The sequence below is a fragment of the Rhopalosiphum maidis genome, chromosome 3 (genome assembly GCF_003676215.2).
Source record: "Rhopalosiphum maidis isolate BTI-1 chromosome 3, ASM367621v3, whole genome shotgun sequence".
NCBI classification, from domain to species: Eukaryota; Metazoa; Arthropoda; class Insecta; order Hemiptera; family Aphididae; genus Rhopalosiphum; species Rhopalosiphum maidis.
The window spans coordinates 51,152,610-51,177,642 of record NC_040879.1 but is presented as its reverse complement, the minus strand read 5'-3'; the positions used below and the strand labels follow the sequence as shown (position 1 = coordinate 51,177,642).

Here is a 25,033-nt window from a genome sequence, read left to right as displayed (position 1 = left end):
ATTTACGTATATAAGTATATTGAATGCAGTAGGTACCTACAATATTAATATTTCATGGTGATTTGTTTAGTTTAATAATTTGAAGATAAATATTTTATACTTGAATTATATTTATATTAATTTATTATCTATAAATAAAAATAGTTACAATAGTTCTATATTTATATTTGCAAAATATTTTAAAAAATTCCAAAGAATATTTTCCTTTTAAATAATTTGAAACATAGCTTCTTTTTAATGTCATTCTATAAATGATAAAATACCTACTTGTATATGTCAAAGTGTCTTAACATTGTGCCAAGTACCTATACTATACACATGCCACCATCTAACTACTGACCTCATTTGTTTAAAATACATCTTACCTTACTCTTCTCTCTTGCTCAATAACATATTTTCAAATAAATGTATTTATATGTATTATATTTATTGTGGTATTTTTAATTTATAAAATTATAACATAATTTTGTCTTAGTAGGTATTTTTTTTAATATAATTGTTTTATTTTAATTCTTTTTAATATGTTATTATTTTAATAGATAAATTTAACAATTATTTTGTAATAATATTATACAAATTAATAGAATATGAACAATATATCATACTCAATATTAACCAAAGAAAAAATGAAGATTGGAGATGACGGAACGTTTAGGAGATCTCAATCATTTGATATCCATCAACAATATGATGCATTTTCATTAGATGGGATTAAAGAACATTTATGTCCTATAGATCGTTTACAAACTCTACATACCAACTTACATCAAAAAATGGATCCTAATAAAGAAACATTACTAAAATTAAATCCCTATTTAATTTTGGATACTGATCCTACATTGGATAATTTAAACTATTCAAATGCATTGTCTAAATCTCCTCATCCATTAGGTAAGTACCTATGAGAAATAATTTTTAATTAATTAATTAAAATATTCTAATTTAAAATCAAAATTGATATTATTGGTCAATAATCTTCCAATTATGTATAGGAACTGTACCAGAAAATTGTGTTTGCACTGTATCTAATATACATATGAATACAATAAAAAGATCTCAATCATTTGATAGCCATCAACAAATTAATGCATTGTCATCAGATGAGATTAAAGAACAGTTACGTCCTATGAATAATTTACAAACTCTACGTACCAATTTACATAAAAAAATGGATCATAGTAAAGATAGACTACTAAAAATAAGTCCCTATTCAATTTTAGATACTGCTCCTACATTGGAAAATTTAAGCTACTCAAATGCAATATCCAAATCTCCGGATTCATTAAGTAAGAAGGATAAGTAATTTTTAGTTAATTTATTAAAATATTCTTATTTAAAATCAAAATTAATATTATTGGTTAATAATCAGTCAAATGTATTTCATTATACGAACAAAAAATTTAAAAAAATAATATTTTTCAAAATTAATAGTCAAATAGAGAATAACTAAATAGTAAAATACCTATTTTTAAGGAAACAAAACGGAAGATTATACAACACAGTCTATGTATGAAATAGAAAAGAATGATACATGCAACAATGTTTTTCAATATCATAATAATTTTGGACAATGGGAAAAAAACGAGAACTGTACAAATCAAGATGAGTTAAAAAATATTGATCAATTTAATTATACATTAATTAAAAAGAACATAAAGATTAGACAAGCCCCTGTTCATTGCCAGGAAAAGGTAAGTATTACATTAAAATTTTTTTTTTATTTATCTGTATTTTAAATTATTTATATTATTATATTTTAGATAATACCAACGGTTTCTCCTAAGACTCTTATTTCTACAAATTGTATGCAAAAGATAGAATGCTCATCTTTAACCATAAATAATCATTTGAATAATACAGAATTAAAGAATAAAGATTTTGTGGACATTCCAAATCAGAAAACACTTGTCAACCATGTACAAATAGCAACACTTATGCCAGTAAAATCAAAAGAAACATTTAAACCAATAAAAAATATTGAAGATACTCCTAAGGCAAAAGAAGACAAACAAATAAGTCTAAAATCAGAACCAATAATTAATAGTGATATCAATGAAAAAGAAAAATTATCCGATAAGAATAGTAAAATATTAACTGCTCAAATTGGAAACATAACTGATAATATAAATAACACATCTGTGCTACTTACTAAGTAAGAATTAAATTAAACAACTGAAAATTTTTTTTTTAAATCCTATTATTGAATTTTTTTATTTCAGATTATTAAAGACACGCGAGAACTTAAAATTTAAAAGTAAAATAATAAATTAACTAAAACTTGCTATAATACTATATATTTATTGATATTAATAGACTGTTTTTATAATAGATACTAAAAAATACTTAGAACTTCCAATAGTGCAAACACTTAACAAAAGTATAATGGAACAAGATTTTTTGACTGATGAACCAAATAAATTAACTTTTGACCATTTGTTTTCTGGTAATGTTTCAAATATACATTTAATGATAAAAATTAAAAATATTGTATACATGTATAATAATGATCATTTTTATTACATAAAACTTACAGGTAATCAAAAACAAAAAGATAATTTTGAATATCATTCAGCCTTAAGACCTAGTTTATTTTCTAATATTCCACCATACATAAGATTTTCTTCGTATGATATTAAAGGTATAATTGTATTTTTATTTAATATTTAATTAAGTAGATAAAAATCATTAATTTTTTAATATAATTATTATTACAGGTGAATCATTCCCATTATCTCTGCAAAAGTTATTAAAATGGAAACTAAGTTCAATAACTCCAATTGTTGTACGTCGTACTGTACAAAATAGTGGTTTTAAACTCGTTAGAAGTGAGCATAGTTTAGTTGAAGATACAACTGATCCTTCTGTCACACCTAATCAATCCAGTCAAAATGGCATTTCCTTACAAAATCACTGTGGTGTAACACCTCCTATTATTGATGCTTTCTGTGGTATAATTCCTCCACCTAGTGAATTAATGATGTTACCTCGATCCCGTGAGTGTATATGTAGTTTTTTTCCTTATGTATTAAACAAATGTTAAGAGGACGTAACAGATGTATATGTTGTCTCCGTCTTACAAGTGTGAAACATAGCAAATTTACGCTCAGCAGATCATATTTAACTTCATTAGTTAAAAAATTAGAGTGAATTGACCTATTATGAAACTTGATGGTAAGAACATTATCTGTATTTGTATGGTTTTTTACAATTATTCAGTTTTTAAGTGAGTTATGAGCATTTTTAATTTACACTATATTGTATACACATAACTTGCTAACAAATTTAAGTGAGTTATAACTATGTAAAATACTATAACTTTAAAATGTTCATAACTCACTTCAAAATGATAATATCAATAAATGCATTAGAAATTTTCCAGATAATATTCTTACCTTTAAATTTGATAATAGGTAAATTTACTTTAATATTAAAACTAACATCACAAAATGTGTTCTGCTCAACGCAAATTTGCTATGATGTACTTTAGTAAGTCTGACAGAGACAACACATGGGGGTATAACGCCCTCTTAAAAATAATAACTAATGTTTGTTTGTCTTATTATTTTTAAGAATCTAATGATTGGGTTGGAACTTGGGGTAAACATATGAAATCATTAAGTTTCAAAACACTTTGGCAACAGCAAAAAGTTAACCATTTTCCGGGTACTTTTCAAATTGGTCGCAAAGATAGGTTGTGGAAAAACTTGAATGCATTAATCTTAAAGTATGGTAAAAAAGAATTTGGCTTCATACCCACATCATATATATTACCTCAAGAAGCTGAAATGTTACAACAAGTTTGGGAGAAAAATGATGAAGATAAATGGATTATTAAACCGGTATTATTTTTGAAATTATTCTTTAGGATAATAATTAAACAAATATCTTAAATTTATTTTTTATTTGCAGCCTGCATCCGCTAGAGGAACTGGAATTTGCGTTATATCAAAATGGGATCAAATACCAAAGAATATACCTTTAGTTGTACAAAGGTATATAGATAATCCATATTTAATCAATGATACTAAATTTGATTTAAGACTCTATATACTCATTACTTCAGTCAATCCACTTTGTCTATATCTGTATGATAATGGGCTTGTACGATTTGCTTCAGGTATAATAATTTCTGTTGTATGATTGAAACTATCGCTTATTTATTTTGAATATTTCAGTCAAGTATTCATCTGATCTTACCACTATATGTGATCGATATATGCACTTGACAAACTATAGTATTAACAGACTTAGTAGTCAGTTTACTGAAAATGAAGACGCTAATGCATGTCAAGGTCATAAATGGTAAATAATAAAGTATATAGTGTATAGTGCTTTTAGTTCAAGTTTAATGTTAGGATTTATATTTAAAAAAATGTAGATTATTAATTAATTATAATCATTTAGGACATTACGATCATTATGGACATATATGGAGAAAGAACGCCAAATTGATGTTAAACAATTGTGGAAGAGCTTAGAAGATCTGGTTGTGAAAACTGTCATTAGTGGTGAATCACCTGTGAGTCAAATGTGTCGTTCAAATTTAAGCAATAGGTATAACGCATATGAGTTATTTGGAATAGATGTTTTGTTTGATGAATATCTTAAACCTTGGATATTAGAGGTAATTCAAATTACATGTTTATAGAATTTAGTTTACAAATTGTTTTATGTACAATAATTATAGGTCAATATATCTCCTTCATTACATTCATCTTCCCCACTTGACTTGGCTGTCAAAGGACCATTAGTCAGAGATTTAATGAATATGGTTGGTTATCATATCCCAAATAAAATGTCATATAGTACTCATGTGAGTTATAATAACTTGTAAAATATAAATTGCATATAATAACTGATTAACATTCAATAAATATTTTTATTAAATTAAAATGTTTATATAGAATGCTTTACTCAATATGTTGGGAGTCAAATCACCACTATGTTATGATAAGAGATTATATACATTAAATTTATCTGCTAAAGAAAAAGAAAAACAAGAATATTTTACAAATATTAAATCCAGAGTAGAAGTATAAATTATTAATTAAAATTATAATTATCAATCATTTAAAAACTTTTATTAATTAATTAATTTTATTTTAGTATATTGATAGCATATTAGATGATTTATTACCAGATGATATTCGGCATCTTATTTTGTATGAAGATGAACTTACACAATGTGGCTCGTATGTACTTCATTAATGATTTATCTGTTTCTACATTTATAACTTCATACATAAGAAAAAACATACTACTAAGATTTTTACTATTTTAGATTTAAAAAAGTTTTTCCATCTACTTCATCTTTTGAATATCATCAATACTTTGATGGATCTAGATATTATAATATGCTTTTTGATGCATGGGAATGTAAATATAGTAACAATAGAAAAGATGGTAAGAATTATAATTAAAAACTTGAATTGTGTAATAATTTAATTCAAAAATATAAAAAGAACACAATCATTTAATTTTTAAGGTATTGCTGTGCTAGAAAAGTTATGTCAATTAAAAATTCACCTGGAAGTACCAGATATTGATATAGAACAACCAAAAGTAACAGTTATAAAGATATAAATGTCAATATTCGCATGAAAAAAAAATTTTACAAAATGTAAATGTGATTTTAAAAATAAATATTTATAAAAATTTTAAACTATTAATAAATAAAAATTTATCAATTCACTTGCCTATAAATAAAAGGTACAACAAGTTTTCACATTTATGACTTAATTTAAATTAAACACACTGATGTTGTGTATTAGTCCATACTTTTATAGTACCTATGGAGATATTATATTTTTATATAGATATTATATTTGTTGGACCAGGTACAAATTTTGAATGAGTCTAAGACTAATCACTAATGTGATAAAGACTTATTCAAAAATATTGCGTATATATTGGTGTTTTACTTATAAAAGCTATTTATCACAAGTATTATGACTGTTATAAAAATAAGGTTTTGTATTTTTTGTGTTTTAATAATGAATATCATATATAGGTACTAAATAAATTATATTATTAATTTATTATGTATTGGACTGTCATCACTCATCACATTGTGATTTGTGTTACATAATTTTAATTTGCTCAACTTATTCATAATTGTATTTTTAGTAATTTACCTATATAATATATTACACAGGATAATTATTTTACCAATAAACACTTATTATCCAAACAGTATATAAACGATATTTTTTTCATAAATATAATTTGAAGACATTTCAAAACAACATTTAAAAAATATATGTATTCTTACTATTTTTAATGACAACATTACATTTTGAATTTCATACTCTTAACTCCAAAGTAAAATATCTTTACATGAAAATTCTCAAGTAAATATTTTATTTTATTATTAATTCAAATTTTGTAAAAAAATATTTTTAAAAATGCTTATACTTTTTGAGATAACAATAAATTAATGTTTAGTGTTTACTATTAAAAAGATCAACTTATAATATATAACAAAAATAATTAATTAGTAATTACTCGAACTTGGTAATATTACCTACTAATATTTTACTTTTTAAGCCATATAAAGGAATGCTTATATTTCAAAATACATAAATAATAATTAAGATTCATATTTTACTGAGTAGATTTTGTTATAAAACTTATTTAATCTCAATTTATTTTAAATTGAACATAAAAAATATATATTTTGAATGGGACGTCGTAACCGCATAAAATGTCGTCTCACTCGTCTCTGTCTAACACACACGTACATAACAAGTCTACATATTGAAATCTTACTACAAAAATACAGGTAATTTATATTAAATATTAGAACAAATTTAAATATCATAGAATTTTAAGTAGAGAATATGTACTGTGTTTGAACGAAGAGGTTTTTGTCAAATGTTTATTTTACAACGTGTTGTATGAACTTTAAATTTCGAATTATTCTAGTAACTATATATACTTATAATTTATAAAGCACGATGAAATTTTTTTCTTATAAATTACAAGAACTAACTATAAAAGTATTCATTGTTTGTACAAACAATTGATTATTCTATGTAGTATGTTCTTATACAGTTAGGTATAAGGTAGGTACCAATGGAAAAACGTTAAAATGTTACACACAAATAACAAATCTAATTTGTATTTAACAACTAATTAGATAAATAGCATTCCTCAATAAATTACTTTAAAAATAAGTAAAATTATTTACTATAATAAATAGATACTCTTGTTTACTTGAAATAATAAGTACAAAACGTAAATACTACCCATATTAATGTGTTCAACCACGACAGTATAATAGATATTATTAAAAGTGCCGATGTATTAATCACAGAATCACGCGGATTGGTCTTGCGTCGATGAATTAGTTCATATGTCACTTGTCGCGACGGCGGTTGTAAGTAATCCATGAAATCGTAAATGGTACCGCATGACATACGATTTGAAATCAATTCTACCATATTTCCGGAAACCTATAAATCATACAAAAACATCATGAATTAATTGTTAAATTAGTTAGTCGTTGTAGTTAGCAAATATAAACCAATATGACAATAAAATATTAGGTACCATCAAAAAACTTTTCACTCGATGCACGTACTGCAAACAGGTCGAAATATATCCATTGCTTAGCACAATGGATGCAATAAACATATTTAACGCCATGACAGCGAGAATAATTGCAAAACACATCGTTAAACCACTTATCTGTATCTGTGAACTAAAAATTTAGATTCTGAGAGGAGTGTGACTGTGTGTAATATACTAATATATTTAGGTAAATACTAAATTGTTAAAACAGTAATAGTAATGAACTATATTATATGTTTCGTAAATGACATAATAGGTATTGGTCAATTAAGCGAATAAATACATTGAACACTTAATTTATTATAGCTATAAGGTGAGCTCGTGAACTCCGCATAAAAAGCACATTGCAGTAGATTATATATTTTATCCAAAATTAAACTGTATGAGTATGAATTGAATACTTATATATAATATGGTCGATACAAAATCCAGGTTATAACTACATATATAGGTAGTTTTTTTTGGAATCCACATTGTTAAATGTTAATTAATTCTGTGGGTTATCGAAAGTTTTAATTAACTTGAAAATTTGAGTTACACTTTGATTTTATTATGGATTATTAGAAGTCATTTTTAGATAGAGAGTGATGAAAATTAAGACTTGTTAAACTGTTTAAGTACCTAGTATTGCGTTTTTTTCCTCTAGATCTACTTTTTAATTGTCTTTAAAATTTAAATTTAATTCAATGTCATTAATTCAACGTTAAAATAACTTGGAATATGATTATATTTCATTATACCGCATTTCGATTATATTATGATGCTTAAATGTTTCAGGTTACCAACCAATTGTACGTCTATAACTATAATATTATGTATATACAATCTATACTGTAAATTACTATTAGTTAGGTATATTTCACTGCCAACGAAAACATTTTTTTAATTACATATTTTGTATAATTGTATTTTTTAACGTCTTGCAAACAAACAGTTTGGCTACCACATGAGTTTTGTAATTTTTCTGTCCGAACCTATAGATAAATCTGTTTTAAAATTAACAGTGCCAAAACGAAATTTGCACAAATCATTTGTTAGTCTTACTAGTTGAAATATAACGATTAACGAGTAGACAATATAGTTGCTTCCTTACACATATACACCTACGGTGATTACCAGCTTCAGTGGTCCAATACTTGAGGCCCTATATATTATAGGACCTATACAGGTCTCACGTTAGATAATAAATCAGTTCCCCTCCCTGGGCCGGTAAAAATAACCCACCCAAACGAGCAAATTTAAATAAAATCGTACTCAAATTGGCAAGCATTAAATCACCATAACCCTAAAACTAATCGTGTGCGCCTAATCCCGACAACGGCACGGTAAAAATAACAATAACGATTTTAGCATTTTACCTCTGTTTTCAAAATAAAAAAAAAATGACGTAGTACCTGAACCGTTATAATTGCTAAAAAATAATGTTCGAGTACAATAAAGGTACCTGGTGCCGTCCTCGGGTCCGGTCTCGGCCGCCGATCTCCTAACCGGCCGGTGGTGCGGGTGCCGGCGACGGCCGCGGCCCGGGCAAAGTAGCGCCCTGCAGCCGTAGTATACGCATGCGCAGGCCGCGAGCCCGGCGGACGCCAGCAGCGAGTACGTGACGTACAGACACGCGAACCGGTCGCCGCCCACGAAACCGCCGCCCGCAAAGCTCGTGCCGAACAGCAAACACTTGCAGTCGCGCGCCTGCGTGCAGTCGGCGTCAAGCTCGTAATACCAGTACGACCACACGGTCAGGAAACAACAGGCAGCCGCAACGGACGCGGCTAACGCGCCGCCGCTCAGCGTCAACCTGACCAGCGTTCCGCCGCCGGCTTTCATGACGACGACGGACTTATATCTGGACGAAATGTTACGATGATGTTATATAGTATAATATATTAATCGGCTAGGCTCGCAGTTTATGACTTGTCTAAAAAAACTAAAAATTCATCGAATGTTAAAACATTATGTGCACGTTTGTCATTATTTTATTTTTTCATTAAGATTTGTGCGTCTTTTTTTTCGTACTGTGTTTATATGTACATTTTTTATTACATAGATAATTATATTATAGAAACTCAACAGATTGCGAATATGCGACCAATTTTCAATTGGCGTGATGGTTTTGCCGTGTAAAACCATCATAATTATATTTTAACGTTCATACTGTAGATCATTGGCAGACACAAATATATAAAGAATTCAATGAACTGAACAAATAACTAGTAGGTAATCAATTGTTAGCTTCTATAATTTTTCACTTTTAATCCGCGGAAATTGATACGATTTTATATTCTACCGAAATCTTAGTTTCAATATCAAACTTTCTCTGGTGTATGTAAAACGAACAAAAATTTCGTAATTAATTTAAAATATTAAAATATTTAAAATTAATTAAAAATAAAATTACGAGCTACATTATATAAAATAGTAAAATACACATAGTATTATATGATGGGTTCGAGTGAAACAGTAATTTTTATTCGCGCAGATTCCTTTATTATACTTTTTGTTATACTAAACCTGGATTCACCTTCGAATAAGATTAAATTATATTTTCAATTCCCAAACTGTATATACGTATTACATGATATTATATTTAATATTATTATTACCTGCAGTAATGCGTTCGTACATGACTGATTTTACGCAACGCTGTATGTCACAAAGGTATATACATTACATGATTATTCAGGTGACGTACAATTCGAATGAGTTGGGTGCGTACTGAGTGTACTTACTTAGAACTTTAATGTTTAGACGTATACCTTCGATATCGATGTTTACGGATGTACTTGAACGGTGATAATTAATAGGTAAAATGTAAGCGGTTACGTCGGCACAGCGCGCTCAATATTATTATCTCGTGGTAATATTATTACAACTACATGACTACATTATATCACCAAACAAAGATAAAACGATTTTAGACAACGCGGTGAGTACTGAGTATACATAATTATTATTTATTTTCCTATACGCTATATTTATATTATATAAGATATGCACGCAGACCCCGCACATGAATATAGGTAAACAGTGTGAATAGTGTGATAAATAATGATATTTTTAATATTTTTACTCCGGCAGATGTTTGTTTTTCGTCCAAGTAGACATAGAGATTATTATGTAGGTAAATGTTATGTCGACCGTCCTTATCGATCAGATTTACAGGTTTTTAATACGTGCTATTGTGCTTTGTGCTAAGTAGTGGCGTCATTTGGACAACGCAGGTATGCATTTGCGTATTTAAAATCCAATATTATTGTGATTTGGCTTCTTAGATTGACTGGCCTAAAAAATAAATAAATTCTAGACAACTTATCAAATATAAATATATTATTGTATCATTAGATAAGACAAAATACATGAATCATAATTTATTATTTATTGAATAATGTAAATACTATCACAAATCACTCATAATTAGTCATTACAAACTTTATAATATTGACAAATATACTAGGTATAGAATTATTTTAATAAAAGTAATTGTGGTATATTATTTTAATATTTAATTATAATAGTTTAAATAGTCTAATTACTCTAATAATAGCCAGACCGCGGGTCGGTTAGAATTATTAATTAATTTTATTTTTACAAATTTTTTTATAATTTGTTTCATTTTAAAAATATATTTAATTTACTGAAAGTAATATCAGATAACTGTTCGTATAAATTACCTAATATTTAGGAATTTTTGATCGTAAGATATTATATAATATATAATATAATGATATATGTAATGATATTGATATTACATTTTTTTACATTTTTATTTACCATAATGTATTAATATGTGAGTGAGATATATAATATGTAGACATAAAGACTCATAAAATCTAATAATTGACGAATATTTTCCATGTATAAATGTATAAGACTTACTAATCCTGTAGGTCAAGTTAACATATTAATAATATAAAAATTATGAAGACAAAAAATATGTTTGTATAAACTAAATACTATTATATTAGTAATAATAATAAAAATTATTAATTTTTAAAAAAAAATAAATGTTTCAAAAGTATATTTTAAGTTTTTTAATTTTTCATGTATCGATTATCCTTCGACAACAGAGTTACTTACTAACATTTAAATTAATCATCATTCATCATACAGTATGTTATATAATACTTGGTGACCAACTCAACAACAAACACTCAATTTTTTTAATTTCTCTTTCGGCTTTCGGTATGCGAAATTCTTATATTTTTTAACATTTTATCATCCTTATAAATGTTTTTGAAATCCAACAAACTTTCATTTCTAAAAGATAACTAGTAATTTTTATTTCATAATCTCAAACCAGGTACAATATTTTAAACATATTGCTATAAAAGATCATATGACACGAAGAAAATAAGAGCAATATTACAATAGTGTCATTAGAATTATAGAACATAATTTATTTATTTATAATATTAACAGACAAATTACAGTAAATTAACAAGTAATAACAATGATAAGTCAAAAAACATGGCACCAAAAATACATTAAAATATTGTTATAAGATAATAATATAATAGGTTGGCACTTAATTATGGTAATCATATAATAAATTAATAATTAAGCAGAAAAATAAATAAATATATGTAATGTAAAGATGAATACTTTTAAAAGTACTAAGATCACTAAAATGTACAGTTTTTATTAATCATACCTTAAACAGAATAGATAATGATTTCAAACACATGTACCTAATTTAAATAATAGTTTTAAATCAAAAATAACATTTAAAATATTTTAAAGGGTTACGTTTTTTGGAAAAAGAAATATAGATTGGTATAATATTAAATTGTTTTAATATTTTAATACGCTTTGCGTACCACTCAATATTTAAGTATCTGTTTTGTTTTAGCTCGCAGTTCACCAACCATTTTTCATTGAAATTAGGGGAAATAAAAGTATTCTTACATTAAATTAGAAAATTATACAACACTTTCGATTCATACGGTAAACGGCACGAGGACGGATAGTTAGTTACTAGGCGACCGACCGTACAACACACCGAAGCGTTCTGAAACAAAAAGTTATCTACTGTATAAAATACAATTTAATCGTCAGTAGTACGACACGACTGTCTATACTCTATAAAAAAGTCACAATATTATACATGCACAAATTAATACATGTCGAGCGTCGATTTGAATAATGTTACGATAGTTATAATTGCAGTTGTTTTTACGTTAAAATAGATTTTAAAATGTAAATAATTAACTAGTCGACTACTTTTCAGTGATTTATTGTTATCTATTAATTGCTATTCTATTGCAATCAGTATGGTCATTAATTTTACCTTTGTTTACAGGAGTTCTACGTGGATAGATGTGGACATCAACCCACCAATCAATCTACAAACATATAACTGCTGTATGATGTTGTCTGATGTCCACGGTGATAATGATAATAAATTTGTAGTCGTAGATTTCGGTTCGGGAACGTCCAGCCCACAATTAAAAGTAATAAACGTTTCATATAATACTATATAATATATAAACTATAAATACCTATTACTCATATATTAGCGTTCTTTTTAGATTTTCAAAGGGTTGAAACAAACGCACGTGATATATTTGAACGAAAAACCATCAGCTATTACAACCGTGTACACAGACAACAGCGAACAACACATCCCATGTAAGTTTAAAAAAAATTTTAAATCACGTATTTACTTATAGATGATCTACGTATAAATGTATAATGATGCATATGAGGATATTACACATAAATGAGTAACGGTAATAATATAATATAAAATGTGTGCGTGGTACCTATGTCTATAGACTATAATAACATATAAAATATAAAAATTATCCGACATAAGGTTGAACGATTTCATGAAATCAAATCGTTACATTGGATGTCAAAATAATATTATAATTTATAACTATAAAGAATTAAGTAACGGGAAAAATGAGAGCGCGCGATGCCGATACATTAATGAGCGAGATTCTTTTGTAAGTAATGGTGATCTACATAATATTGACAAAATTGAAAATACCTAACCATCAGTTGTGCTCGGCTATTGCAGACGTGAATTCGTTATATTAATGTTATATAATTTATAGTCAGAGCTAGATAATATAAATCAGTTACAATCAAGTTATTTCAATATTATTCGGTTACAATTTTTATTATTGTAACTTTAAATAAAAGCTATACGTATTTAAATTTATATATAAATAGGATAATATTTAAATTGGACGTTTTCAATACTAATTTTGCTATAATTTTTAAAAATTGAAATATTTTACATGAAACAACCAATATCAATTATTAATATGAGGAATTGTTATTTTTCAAAAAATCATCATCGATATAATTGTTTTATTTACTGGCTTGCTAGACGTCTATCGTCTATCTATTTAACAAATATAAATTTTAGAACCATGTGCACTAACTATTATATACAGACAATAAATTCTTATTTTGCTTCATTTTAAGTTTTCACTAATATTAGTAGTGTACTAGTGTTGTATATATACAAAGATAAGTAAAAGTATTAGTGAATAGTGACATTATAGTCTTATAAATTGTAAATATATTAATTTTATAGACCTCTAAAGAATATCTAAATTGTAATATTGGTGTATAAACAAAAATATAGGTATCTATTCTGTTTGTGCGTGTGTGTATTATCAAACAAATATCAGGGCTGGATCTATGAATTTTACACCCGAGAATAATACCTTGTAAGACACGCGTTAATTTTCTATTTTAATGAAATGGTTCATTATAAATTATAGTATTAAATGCCCTTAAATTACTCCTTATGCTATCACATTTCATATTTTCACACCTACTTATAGTAACCTATACAAAAATGTTTTTACACGTGAATAGATATAATAAGTATAATTCATGTAACGTTCATTGGAAATATTGAATTAATTGTATTTATATAACATATATATATATATATATATGTATTTACAGATAATCTGTACAATATTTGCTACCTATTAAATAATATTTAAATAATTTCATCTGCGCAGAAAATTATTTACTACACACTATAGTACCTACAGGCTACAGAAAAGTATAATGAAACAACCCTTGATTTTATATTAAAAATATCATACATAATACGTAAATTAAATAATGTCTTATACACAAAAAGTATTTATATAAATATAAGTCGTATAAACATTGCTTGGAAATGTTATGAAACTGAAAAATTGTTGATTATTTTGTAGATTTTAGCTAATAAAATTGGCAATCTTGGACTTTTTCAGTATTTAATGTAGGTAGTTTTGGACCATCATTCTTTTAAACTTTTTTTTCGATCACCGAATGCCAAGATAAACTGGATGAGTTAGGTATACAGCATATAATTATATAATTAAATGTTTTTATCAACTGAATGACTAATGAGCTCAAATTACAACAATAACAACAGTAGTGACATTTATTATTTTATTAATATTATTTTAATTCAATGTGGAACAGTGTGATAATAGTAATAGTGTGATAATAAACTTGGCGGGAATTTAAAGTCGACCAACCGGGAGAATATGGAGGTGCATTATATTAGGTCGACGCGGTCGATGGCGACTTGCATTGACTAAACGGAGTTTGTGGTACCAGGGTCCCACGTACTAGTCGCCACTAGATTTTTACATTTTAGTTTTGTCATCCGGCGCGCGGCGTGCAACGACGGCGGCACGAAACGGCGGCAACTGCAGTAGCTACTCGTTCAAAAACCATCACGATCACAACATACGTCCCTGTTACATATATTCTAATCTTTCGCGTTATAAACGGTTTTAACGCGATTCTACATCGTTTATAACGCGATTCTACATCGTTTATAACGCGTTTCCACAACATTACTATTATATTTGTACCATTTATGGTATGACACGGTCATACAAACTTCTGGTTTACAAACGAAAACCCTTGTCCCTTGATTATTTGGTAGATATTTGTTTTGAAAATCTTTTTACGTAATTACTAAGTGTAAATTTAAATTTCAATAAAATTTACGCATGAAAAAAAACGATTTTTTGTTAGATGATTTGAGTTTTTTTGTCGTTGTTACTCGAAAAGTATTAAATATTAATAGTAGTAACACAAAACAGTAACCTATCCAATTATTCCAATTACTTAAATTATAAATTTTTAACATTCAATCAATTCTAAATTTAAGCACAAGGACTGAATGTAACAATAATAACAAGTTCAAAATAATTCAAATAAACGCCTTTTACTTTATATGATTATACCTATTTATACCTAACTACATAGTTATAAATATATTATAATATCATGATTCATGATGTATAAAATATTTGTACTAAAGAATATTTTTCCATATGACCATATAATACAACCTAGCCAACCTGGGTAGCTGATTAACAGAAAACTGTTGTGCAAAAGGATCAAAGAAGGCGATGCGACGTGAGAAATAACGATCATTCTAAGGTTTGGATAGATATCAAATCAAAATAAATTATAAACTGTTAATTATATAAATACGTAACGAATATAATCGAAAATATTTAAATGTATTTTTGAGAGTTGAATTTATTGCATATCCACAAACAATAAATATTATGTTACGCGTATCTTAAACGATATTACATTTTTTATATGAAGAACTAAACTCTAAATTTTTATACGACTATACCTAGTATACCTATATAATATTCTAAACTACGTAGTCAAATCATCAATGGGCCTAGGAGTAGGAACAGTGGTCATGATTAATAATTGTGCAACATAATGATTTACGACATACATTTAATATAGTATCCAAATCTCTATTCAATTTATGAATATGTTTTTCGTATAAAAGTATGTCCAATTATGCAAGATTATAGATGGTACAAGAGGTAAATATAACTTCCTACTGGGAAAAGTTTTGATGGTAATATCATGTTTTTTTTGTTGTTTGTAATTCAAAAATAAATATAATAATAGGTAAATTTTTACCAACTATTTATGTTATCATTTTTTATACATATAACAATTTTCAAAATATTTTAAATCTTTTTGAGCTATTTATAGACATTTAAGATTTGTTTACCTTTTTTTTCTATAAATGTCAGTAAATATTATTCGTTGAGTTAAAATGCTTGAACATTTTCTACAAAATCTCAATAAGTTGTTTCTATGTCTGTAAAAAAATATTAAATATACGTAAGAACAATTTTTTTTTTATATTCAATTGGAGTTAGAATTATTACAAAATTAATCAAAATCACAAATATTTGCGAATTGCTTTGCCGTTAAAATATTGAATTGTTTATGCTCAAAATAAAAACTCAACACATCAAATGTAAAAACATCGCAATTAATTTTTATAGATATTTGAAGTTTAAAAACAAAATAATTATCATCCTTAAAATATGAAATTTCGTTTAAGAGAACGCCATATCCGTATGTGTTATCTCCGTTTTACAAGTACGCAACATAGCATATTTACGCTCAATAGATCATTTTCAGCTTCATTAGTTTAAAAATTAGAGTGAATCGACCTATTATGAAACTTGATAGTAAGAACATTATCTGTGTTCGTATGTTGGTTTTTTTTTACAATTATTCAGTTTTTAAGGAGTTATGAGCAATTATAATTTACGCTATATTATTATATGCGTATAACTTGCTAAAAAATTGAACAATCGTAAAAAACCAACATACGAACACAAATTTTCTTACTACCACATTTCATAATAGGTTGATTTACTCTAATTTTTAAACTAACCGAGCTAAACGTGATCTGCTAAGCGTAAATTTGTTTCGTACTAGTAACACTTGCGGGTATCCTCTTAAACGAAATTACATATTTTAACGATGATAGTTATTTTGTTATAATTCAAAAATATTGTTCGTGAAGACTTTTATGGTTTTTACTTTTAATAAACTTTTACGTATATTATGACTTTTACTAAACATAATAACATTTTAAAATAAATTGATTTTTAGATATTTATATTATGGTATTAATTCAAAAGTTGATAATAATAATATTAACATAAGATAGTATATTATTATTACAATAATTATGTACTAATTACATAATAAATGCAATGTTTTTGAAAAAAATTAAATCAACATAACATAATACTAATAGTAAACTAAATGATTTTAATAGTTATAATACGAGTATTAAAAAACATATAATTAATTTAACATAATAAGTGATATAAGCTGATAGATCGTTTCCGTTTTTCGTATAGGTAAAATAACAAAATTAATTAATCAAATTCAAATTTATCTCGTCCATTACAGTGACTTACTCGATACTTAATGTATCCATTTGCCCACCTTTTTAAACTTGATTTGTGATTTGTGATTTTTTTTTTAAACTGAATTTTTAATCATACTAGTGTAATCCATGGACAGTTGGTATAAACACTAAATAGAAAATGCATTAATAAAATATTACCCAAATGCATTAAACATATAATTAAAAATTTTGCTCAAATACATAATACTAAAAAGTCACGCTTATTTATGACACAATTTTACAGAGAGTAGATAACTTTAACTTATATTTTGTAAGACAATAAATTATATTATTATTTTAGAATTTTATTATGTTCGAATGAAATATTTACTGCAGGTGTAGCTGTAGTGATAAAAAACGAGATATACTTTTACCGAAATTGTAAGCCCTATCATAAATATTCAATTCAGTCGACGGTAATAAAAGAAACCGAAGAATGTAAATTGTGGCAAGACAGTGAAGATGCGTTCGATTTGGTAAAACGTTTGCAAGTATTGTCGTCGACAATAGGATTCGTGAATCTTTCGACAACGTCACAGCAAATGTTATGCTTAAACGAATGTCATCTCATCGAATATTTTGATAAGTACAGAAAAAATAATCTAGTCAAACAAGTAAGTATTACAATATTATTGATTACATAATTTCTTCTTCAACCATAACTGTTGATAAAATATAGCTACTTAAAATGTATAATTTTTAGCACACCATAACATGTGTTACGGAGTTGAAAAGGAATAAGAGCGACTTACACGGGGTCAGTTGTTTGGTAATAGCAACCACTGACATGATCAGCATACTAGATACTGAATCGTTTAAAATTTTACCCGACAAATATGAGGTAATATTACTAATATTATTTCAAAAGATGTTATATAAAAATGCATTTTATAATTGTATTGTCAAATTCTTCTTCCCAAATTCCCTTAGTTAATATTTAGTTGATATTTCAGTTGTAGGGATAATATTATAAGCTTATAGCTGTATAATAATAATATTGATTATATATTATTAATTATACATACTGTGTATATTGTATAATCTATATTATACAAAATAGGTATACTATTTAACAACCGTATAGTTATTGTGCAAACCTTATTTGGATTAAATGCAATTACGTATTTTTTTTCTTTAAAATGCATAAAGCCTAATTGAAATATTAAATTAATATCACTATAAATATATACATGAATTTTTATAAATATATATCATATGAAATTGCATGTTTGACGGTTTTTCGTAGTTAAATAAATTAATAAGATTCTCAAAAACTATGGTATGTTTTTTTTATAATTATTTTTAGAGTTAGATGATATTTGTTTGCTATCTGCAAAGCGTAAACCTAGCACAATGGTAGCTTAGAATTAAGAATATTATTAGGATTACTTCATAATATTTTATCAAAATTCTAGATGATATTTTTACTTTTAATTTTGATAATGAGCACACTAATATTTACTATTATATTAAATCTATAATAACACAAGAAGAGAGAAACTACAAATAGTGCGCAGACATAATTTTAATATATTTTTAAATTTCGTTTAAAAAAAGTTGAGGTATCAATACGTACGACTATTTGATTGTTTCGATTAATCGATTAGTTTTATTAAACTATTTCAAAAATTGAGCACTGCAGCTTTTCTTGATAAAAATCTCTGATTATTTAATACTGTTGACAATCAAACGACTTTACCTCAGTATTTTATACTTGTATGCTATAGGTGTCTAGAAATATATTATCTACAAACTACAATGGAAAGCTCTATATATATATTCTTTTTACTGTAAAATAAATCGTCAACTATCAAAAAATAATATAAACAACATAATCCGACCAACTCTGATTGTATTATGAAATAAATTTAATGAATTCGCACAGCTATAAAATATTTTTCCAAATTATTTTAATATGATAATAATGTGGACAGAAAATAGATAATATTTCATACACCTATTAGTTACAGGGAGAAACAGCATATATGTCTTCTATTGGGCTGTACGACGTCGACTATAAGATCCTCGTAGCCACAAGAACGGGTCGGTTGTACATTTTTTCAAAATCATCGACGAGCGGCTTTAAGGTTGAGATGACACATGCGATTGTGGCCGTAATACTCCGCATTGACAAGTTCATCTGTTGTACTATAGACGGACTGTTACAGTGTTATACGCTAAAGGTGACATATTTTGTATAAATATTCATGGTGTTCTTTTACAGTTAAACATGAAATTATGTATTAATTATTTTGTGTAATTCATATTTATGAATGTGTTACTACAAAAATTAAAAATCTATAGTAGTCATATAGAATACACGGGCATGAATCCAGAACATGTCAGTAATTAAATCGTAATACTATAATATTTTATTTTATTTAAAACCAGATGCGAGTTGGTCGCACAATCATGGCCCTAAATTGGTGATATAAACTCCCCCCTTCCAACGGGAAATGGTAGTTGCGGTACTGATGAGTGGTGATGCAAAATTATTATTGTACGAATAATTGTATATTATTTGAATAAGGTCCAGATATGTTAATCTCTTTCAGCACTTTCAGCTTCCTCTTATATATACACATGAGTTATGTGTCATAATGTGACATAACATATTGTTTATATCTACATTTTTCAATTTTATTTTCATCGACAACTCCGTTTACCTATTGCAGTGTGTGTCTTTATGGAACGTTAAGTTACCTGGAGATCCTATGTCAATGGTAAACATGTACGTGCAAAGCATGTCACTCGAAATGACAATTGTGTCGTGCAACGTAATCAACACTGATGGACACTCGAGAGGGTTGGTTCTCATGTATTGCGGTTCGACGGTGATCCACAAGATTCCTATGCCGGATCCAGTGACTTGCATCGTGTTTGGAAGATTTGGACAAGAAGAAAATGCTCTGATCATGATTACTACCAGTGAGTATATACTTACTAATGATAAACAGGTCCGTGCATTTAATAATTTTGCAAATCAATAAACTTCGTTCTGAATTCAAAGTTAGCCTGAACTTAGTATATATATATTTTTTTCAATACATATAATACCATTTCAGTTCGCTTATTCGTATATTTTAGGTGTTTTCGTTTTTAATTTTTTTTACGTATTTGTATCAACATTTTTGTATTTATAAATTTATGGATTTGATGATGTATATAATTTAAATAGTATTTAAACCATCATAAAATATAAATATGTATAATAATTAAGAATCATATTTTTGTATAAAAAGTTTAAGAATATTTTAAATATTTATTTTTTAATAAATATTCATCTATTTATTTATTTTTCAGTTAAATTTGTTTAAACACAATTTTAATATTTTACGTATATTATTTTTTGGTAGAGAAAATATCTTCAATGTCATAAATAAAAACTGTGAATTTATTCTGCATACTATTTTTAGAATTCGTGTGCAATTTTTTCTGTTTTCAAATGTATTATCAATTCCGCGTGCATATTTCGTGGTTATAATTCATTTAACTCACGGTCTTACCGACAAATTATAAAATTAATAATTATTTTTTTATGATATGGTTTATAACCGTTAGACATAACGACAGTTGGCAGATAATCTTATTATAATATTAACTAGATATATAAAATATAGTAACTGACCTAAATGATAACAAAAATATTATTAGACGGAAAAGTGGACATAAAACTCTTGAAACGAACAGCGACGTTTGACTTATGTGTTCGCCCGACGTTAACAGCGCACGTCCAAGGTAACTTGAGCATACCAAAAAGAAGCAATGTATTCATAGAACAGACTTTACGAGAAAGAGAACACTGCAAGGGTAAATAATAAATGAAAAATCAATTCAGAATTCGAATTAATACGTTTCTTTTTTTTTTTGTTTCCTTTTATAGAAATGCACGTACGAACTCAACAAACGTGGCAAATACTGCAAATGGTAGTATCAAACGAACGGTTGAATTCAATCAAACAAAAAATTACAAGTCAATTTTTACACACGTCTGCTCAAGTATAAAATTAAAAATTAGTGATTAGTGGTATTCGCAAAAAAAGTTGAAAGGGGCTACTTTTCTATATTATATATTGTAAAAATGTGTGTTGAGTACTTAAATACTTACAACCAACCTTAGAAATCTGTAGGTGTTGGTAGTTATACTTAAGTAGTCTCAAGTATTCTCAATAATTAAAATTTAAATTAAAAACAACTTCATCAAAACACATTTAAAGACCTATCTAAAACGACTAAAACTAAACAATATAGACAAATAAAATACTACTTATCAGTATTTATTGATTTTTATCAATTTTAAATTGTACTTATATTTTAAGATGAAAGATCCAATAAAATATAAACTGCACTGTCACAATATTAATTTAATTTATTTTAAATTTAACTTAATATTAAATTATATATGTTTTGCAATTAAATTACTTCAATAATAATAATCATAATATCAAATAATAATATAACTATAAGTGTTGTGTAATGTTACTAGTTAGCAAAACTAAATAAAGTATTCTAAATACTTTGATAATTAAAGTACTTACACATTTTTTTTTTCAATTTCGTTACGTTGATAATTTATTACAATATTAGAAATATTACATTTTGTTTTCGGTGGATTGTGTTTGTTCGTTTTTTTTATCACATTGGCCTACTGGCCAATTACAGTAGACTAGGTATGACATAAAAACCAATAAAATATTATTAATTAATTTAATTATACTTACCTATGCTTTTACGACTTTTTCACTTTTTAAAGCTTATAAAAAGGTTAGGTGAAAATTTATTTACGCGTTCTGTGAAAATTTGCCCTAAAGAATGTAGCTAGAAATTTGGATGAAATAAGATTAATAAATAAAACTGTTTACAATTCACTAAATGGATACAGCTTGTGCGCATTACAGACGAATCTAAAAACGATTTATTAACTTTAACATACGTCATACATACAGTTAAATGTTATATGATATAAATCCATTAAATTGATATTTTTACAGAGATAAATGTATTTCTTAAAATGTTGACTATATTATGTGCATAGATATAATATAATAACAATAAAATTGATACCAGATATAAAGACAACTAGACGAGTTATCATAGTCCCTTTTATCAATTTCTGTGAATACGCCACTGGTAGCAGTATAAAATATTACCCATTTTGGCACAGATACTTATGCATGAAATATATATTTTAGCTTTTAGGTCTGGGTCCGCGTTTCAAAATACGTTTTTTATTGAAAAATTTGGGTAAAGAACCTTTGATGGGTATCAACGTGACATTTTTATACAACGCCCAATATCATAGTATAGAATCGCCACGCTGCAGGGTAAGCATAAAAGTTAAAAGGACGTCGTACTAATATGTCAGCATAACGTGTTGTCTCTATTTTATCTACGCTTAATAAACCAACATTCATGTTCAGTATAGTTCAAATTGTGTGTGATTAGCTTAAATATTGGAGTAATTTGATTAATATCAAACTTTTAGGTAAGAATATTACTCGTGTTCTTTTGTTGCTTTTTACGATATAACACAGATGATATTCTTACTTTAAAGTTTGGTAATTCATCAATTTGCTAATCATACAAAATTGAAACTGCTATATGTATATTTTGGTATGTTATGTATTGTAATACGATAGGTCGATAGAGACAACATATATACTGGTAAAATATCTCTGAAGTACAATATTTATAGTTTTTATTGTTACGTAAGTCCTGATTTAGTCTAAAATTATATCAATAATCATTAGTGATTTATATAACATCATAAATTATTGTAAAAATTATTTAAAATGTCTATTGAAACCTAATATAATATTATGTACAGTATGTGAAGCAGAAAGAGTTATATTATCAAATATTTTTAAATAATACAGGAAATTCTAGAATTAAGACATCATTTAAGAAAATAAACCCGTTCATAGAGAAAGCTGGATAAGATCACTATTTTTTTAAACTTATTTAAGCTAAATTAATATTTATTAATAAAAACAGTTAATACACATATGCTTTAAAGAAAAAAAAAGTTTTTTCAATACCAGCCTACTTTATATTTTTTCTAACTCAAAACTATATATAATGCAGATCCTACAGAACTTCTTTGAAGTTTTTATCGCTAATATAAATAATTCACATACAAAGCCCGAAATATTTTTTTTACACGATAACGAAATGTATCGTAATGTAATGTAATAAAATAAAATAAGTTAACTAAATAAAAATGTTATTAGTTTACTTCACGTTAATTAAAAAACAGTAAAATTAAGTTAGTGGTTATAAATATAAGTAATAAATATATACAAAGTAGTTGTATATATAATTTATATAATATTATAATGTAGGTATTTAAATAGGTACCTATACTAGTTATTATATATATTTATTTATTCATACTCAATACTTAATACAACAGTCTTAGAATTTTAACATAATTTTACAAAATAGGGGTGCATTATTATTTATGAATAACTATGATAAAAGTAGTAATAAAATAAATAGAGACTGTCTTCTTGCATCATATTAAACAATATAGTACTTTTAATAGTATACTATTAGTATACTTCTCGTAGTAATGGGATTATAAATTCAAATTTGTTTCATATAGCTCCTTTATAATATATATATATAATGTATATGTACTTACTCCGTTGTAATTTATAATTTATAAACAATTTAATATTTTATTTCGGATAATATATTAACGATTAGCTCTAAACTTAATAAATAATGATAGTTACTGTTTTGTCTGTTTATTTAACGATAAATCATTGTAAAAATATGTGTAGGTACTGTGTAGGTAGGTACTTAAACATCATACTCAATGTTTAATTTTTTTGTGGAAATGGAACAGATTTTTTTTTAATCGCTCGAGAATACAGCCAAGTTACGTCCTTAACCCCTAAATGACTTAATCTGGGCTTAGTGTAATTATACATTATAGACATTTGTGAATTTAGTCATGTGATTTCATACGACTATACATCGAAAATTAAAGTAATGTAAAAGAATTTTGAAAAACAGGGAAAATTGTACTAATACATGAATCTATATAAATTATCTATTAATTATTCATAATAGATGCCAATAATTGTTCCGGAAATGGAAATCTATTGTGAGACGTTCGTTACTTGTTGTACATACGGCGGTTCTGATGAACGAGCAATAGACATTGTAGTTAGCCGAGAAACGAACGTGATATATAGAGCAAAAGTCAACATGCCAGTTTGTAAGTTAAACAAATTA

The 25,033-nt window shown here is 26.5% G+C and overlaps 3 protein-coding genes across 6 annotated transcripts in view; 2 read left to right on the top strand and 1 right to left on the bottom strand.

The window, feature by feature from the left end:
- The first annotated feature begins 354 nt into the window (after positions 1 to 354).
- Positions 355 to 5,598, top strand: LOC113556903 (tubulin polyglutamylase ttll-4-like). Its single transcript, XM_026962123.1, has 18 exons — positions 355 to 474; positions 585 to 891; positions 993 to 1,286; positions 1,474 to 1,691; positions 1,761 to 2,152; positions 2,220 to 2,254; positions 2,330 to 2,443; positions 2,534 to 2,638; positions 2,715 to 2,825; positions 3,571 to 3,839; positions 3,910 to 4,117; positions 4,176 to 4,302; positions 4,405 to 4,624; positions 4,688 to 4,813; positions 4,905 to 5,033; positions 5,107 to 5,192; positions 5,282 to 5,403; positions 5,486 to 5,598. The coding sequence occupies exons 2-18, from the start codon at positions 588 to 590 to the stop codon at positions 5,581 to 5,583; spliced, it is 2,958 nt and encodes a 985-aa protein (XP_026817924.1). The 5' UTR covers positions 355 to 474; positions 585 to 587; the 3' UTR covers positions 5,584 to 5,598.
- Positions 5,599 to 7,104: 1,506 nt separating this feature from the next.
- Positions 7,105 to 10,311, bottom strand: LOC113556108. Of its 2 annotated transcripts, XM_026960861.1 has the most exons (4): positions 10,173 to 10,311; positions 9,017 to 9,496; positions 7,552 to 7,702; positions 7,212 to 7,454 (listed from the first exon to the last, which is right to left on the bottom strand). In XM_026960861.1, the coding sequence occupies exons 2-4, from the start codon at positions 9,394 to 9,396 to the stop codon at positions 7,212 to 7,214; spliced, it is 774 nt and encodes a 257-aa protein (XP_026816662.1). In that variant the 5' UTR covers positions 9,397 to 9,496; positions 10,173 to 10,311. The 2 variants fall into 2 exon arrangements, with proteins under 2 accessions (XP_026816663.1, XP_026816662.1); XM_026960862.1 differs by lacking the exon at positions 10,173 to 10,311 and having other exon boundaries at positions 7,105 to 7,454; positions 9,017 to 9,396.
- A 61-nt stretch (positions 10,312 to 10,372) lies between these two features.
- The window catches only part of LOC113556106 (Bardet-Biedl syndrome 1 protein), a 15,340-nt gene continuing 679 nt past the window's right edge, over positions 10,373 to 25,033 (top strand). The window contains exons 1-11 of one of the 3 annotated variants that reach the window (XM_026960855.2): positions 10,373 to 10,495; positions 12,869 to 13,019; positions 13,098 to 13,197; positions 18,128 to 18,405; positions 18,495 to 18,632; positions 19,756 to 19,974; positions 20,467 to 20,719; positions 21,446 to 21,601; positions 21,675 to 21,790; positions 22,984 to 23,115; positions 24,869 to 25,016. In XM_026960855.2, coding sequence (XP_026816656.1) covers positions 12,933 to 13,019; positions 13,098 to 13,197; positions 18,128 to 18,405; positions 18,495 to 18,632; positions 19,756 to 19,974; positions 20,467 to 20,719; positions 21,446 to 21,601; positions 21,675 to 21,790; positions 22,984 to 23,115; positions 24,869 to 25,016 — 1,627 coding nt within the window. In that variant the 5' untranslated portion in view covers positions 10,373 to 10,495; positions 12,869 to 12,932. Of the gene's footprint in view, positions 10,496 to 10,678; positions 10,791 to 12,557; positions 12,766 to 12,868; positions 13,020 to 13,097; positions 13,198 to 18,127; positions 18,406 to 18,494; positions 18,633 to 19,755; positions 19,975 to 20,466; positions 20,720 to 21,445; positions 21,602 to 21,674; positions 21,791 to 22,983; positions 23,116 to 24,868; positions 25,017 to 25,033 lie in introns of those variants that run through there. The other 2 variants (XM_026960856.2, XM_026960852.2) reach the window with 2 other exon arrangements.